This window comes from Lucilia cuprina, chromosome 4 (assembly GCF_022045245.1).
Source record: "Lucilia cuprina isolate Lc7/37 chromosome 4, ASM2204524v1, whole genome shotgun sequence".
In the NCBI taxonomy this organism is placed as follows: Eukaryota; Metazoa; Arthropoda; class Insecta; order Diptera; family Calliphoridae; genus Lucilia; species Lucilia cuprina.
The window spans coordinates 63,179,733-63,182,740 of NC_060952.1; the positions used below are offsets into that span (position 1 = coordinate 63,179,733).

Sequence of the window (3,008 nt, forward strand, 5' to 3'; positions counted from 1 at the left end):
AATGTATTTTTACTCCAGGTAAATCGCTTTTTTTATTAATTTTTAATATCATCTGTTAACTCTTTAATTTGTTCCTCGTAATTTCCAATTTTTATAAGTAAAGCATCAAGTTTGAAATAGATGCTGTCATTAGATTTTCGTACTTCTTCTCTCAGTTCAGATACTTTAGAATTTGATGAAATGTTTTCACAATAGAAATATTCCTTTAGATTTTTGCAAGAAGTTTAATTGTTCGGAAGATATTTGAACACAATATATATGACACCATTTAAGACAGCGAACGCAAGATATACCACCAGTTGATTTTGTTACATTTTTGTCACAAGCAATTGTATCATTTAGAGACATTTTAATTTAATTTTACGACTGCAGTGTATATAATGTCCATAAATCATGTTAATTAAGTTTTGTTTGATATAAATTTTTAAAATGTGTTGTCTTTTTAATTTTTTATAATCAAAATTCGAATTTTTAAAATTTTGATATGTATATTTCATTTCATTTTTTTTTTAATTATTTAATTTTTGAGAAAACTTTGTTGTGCGATAAAAAATTAGCTTGTCATCGAGGTGTTGCCAGAATTCAAAAACGAATTCAAAATTTACTTTACACTAACCTTTTCTTAAATTTTATTTTATTCAGTAAAAGCCCTAAGCGGCTTAACCGGGGTCTCATCATGGCTTAAACGGGTCCTTAATGACCCACCATAATTAAAACATTATTGAGTCCTTAATGACTCATTCAAAAATATAAATACAGTCCACGGGAGTCTTTAAAGGCTCGAGATCTACTTTATTACAACACCTTAAGTGTTGCAAGCGGGCCGGCAATGTTTAAGTACAATTCGATTATTTGCGGTATTTTTTTTCTCTGAGTGTAAATCCTAATGATTTACTACCTTTAGTTAAAATCTTTGATGGAAAACTATAATAAAACTAACGAGTTAACCTCTAATTGTATTTAAACTTTGTTAGCCTCCATACTTAGAAATCAGTAGTTGTTCTCCACTCGTCATATAAAAGCCTTAAAGACCACTTCTTGTTGAGCCCATTATCTTAAGGTAATATATCTAATAAAGGAAGACACATCTTCTCCTTTTAATTAAAACTAATCATTCTTTGTGTTTTATTCTTTTTGTGTATTTGCACTGAACCACGGATTGACGCCAAAACAATACTTTTGTAAAATGAAAAATTTTGGAAAAGATTAAATAAGCATTTAAGACAATAGACAATAATAATAATTTATTTAAAATATTAAAATTTTTTTGTTTAATTGTTTTTGCTAATTGTGTTTTCTCACTTATAACATAAGTTCAATTGGCTAATAACACACAGTTATTATCTGAAAACCCCGCACTAACAAAGTTAACTGATCATAAATACATAACTGAAAAACACAATCATCGGTTAAAGTCCGCCTGAATTTGTTCAGAGTTTATTCAAACAGAAAGTTAAGCCTTGTGTAACTGAGTAGTAAGAAACCCTCCTTCAGTTAAACTAATATAATAAGTAAATTTACTGATAACTGAAAAACACAAAACATATATCACAAATATAATATATCCTAAATATATTTAATTACAAGGTGATACAAAATAAACGAAAATAGAAGTACCAGGAAAGTGATACTATTTTTTTTTTTTTTTTTGAAATGTGGACCGCGTAGAACAAGAATCAAATTTCGTAATTAGCGAAACACCTCCAAAATCTTGAGACACAGTTAAAAACCGTGAAAAATTAATAAAAAATTGTATAGGAACCGTTCTATTTATAGCTGTATAAGAAAACAATGTCTTTTCATGTAAAAGTCCCAACTTTTAAAATAAAATAGTCTTAATACAAAAGATACCAAAAACTAATTTATTGAAAGGTGTTGGGTAGGGTGGGAGTTAGGGTTAAATATGGGTCGATCATCATAAAATTTAGATTTATGTTTATATAATAGCTGTTTATACTGATTCTTATCGTGATATTAGTATAATTAAGAAACTTTTGGAATTAACGTCATTATCTAAAGGAGTGTTTGCTTGGGGACTACAGCCAAATAAGGTCCGATCAATGAAAAAATAGGTATGAGTTTTCTGTAATCATTAGTGACTGTTGATTCGTTCAACAATACAATACAAACCCCCATATTATTGAAATTACAAACGGAATGATATAAGCTGAAAATAGTAATAGGTAACGAATAATAAATAAAAGGCTTTAAACGGATCGAATGTAGTACTCAATAAAAAAAAATAAACAAATTTTAAGATACACCAGACTTCATGTAACAGAGTATTGTAAGTTAGCATAATTAAATATAATAACAGTATCACAATACCTTAATTTTAACAAAAGCTTCATTGCAGTCCGCTAACAAATATTTAGCTTTGCGTGAGTATATACGAACGACCCCGAGGAGTAAGTGTCCAGATGTTCGTAAGGCCAGTTTTACTTTAGGTTGCATTATTCCCTCAACAGACTTCTCAATATTTGTTTCGAAAACATGGGCCTTCGTTATTTTTTTGTCCCAATGTGCTGCAAGCCACACTCTTGCCAAAGGGCCTTTTTTGGCCAATATAATATGCGCATAAAACATTTTAAAGATCAGTTATTAAATTCAACCCGTATATATATTTCTTCTCAAATTGTTAATATACACAACACAAAACAAAAACTGTACAAATAGTTCCAGCAGCGATGACAAATTAGGCGCTTGCGTTAAAGTTATTAGAGATGAGCATTTTTTATCGAAAGTGATGCCACATTAATCTCTGTAATAAAAAATCGACAATTTGTCAAAAATGTCGAATTTGATAAGTCGACTATGTAGAAAAAAGCACTAAAAACAATCCATGTTAAAACAACGATGCACATAAAGAAAACAACCCAACAAAAACAAACCGTAACAGCTGTTTTATCAAAATAAACATTTTTTTTGGTGTGGTGAGTTAAAAATATGTGTTTCTGCACGTGGAAAAGACGCAAAAACTCGTTTTTATTATTTACATTTTCAATATG

The 3,008-nt window shown here is 29.2% G+C and overlaps 1 protein-coding gene across 2 annotated transcripts in view; it reads right to left on the bottom strand.

Moving 5' to 3' along the window:
• LOC111686654 (double-strand-break repair protein rad21 homolog) overlaps positions 1 to 2,700 on the bottom strand; it is a 106,371-nt gene extending 103,671 nt beyond the window's left edge. The window contains exon 1 of one of the 2 annotated variants that reach the window (XM_023449025.2): positions 2,329 to 2,700. In XM_023449025.2, the coding sequence (XP_023304793.2) occupies positions 2,329 to 2,586 (258 nt within the window). In that variant the 5' untranslated portion in view covers positions 2,587 to 2,700. The remainder of the gene's footprint in view (positions 1 to 2,328) is intronic. The other variant, XM_023449026.2, reaches the window with a different exon arrangement.
• Positions 2,701 to 3,008: the final 308 nt, after the last annotated feature.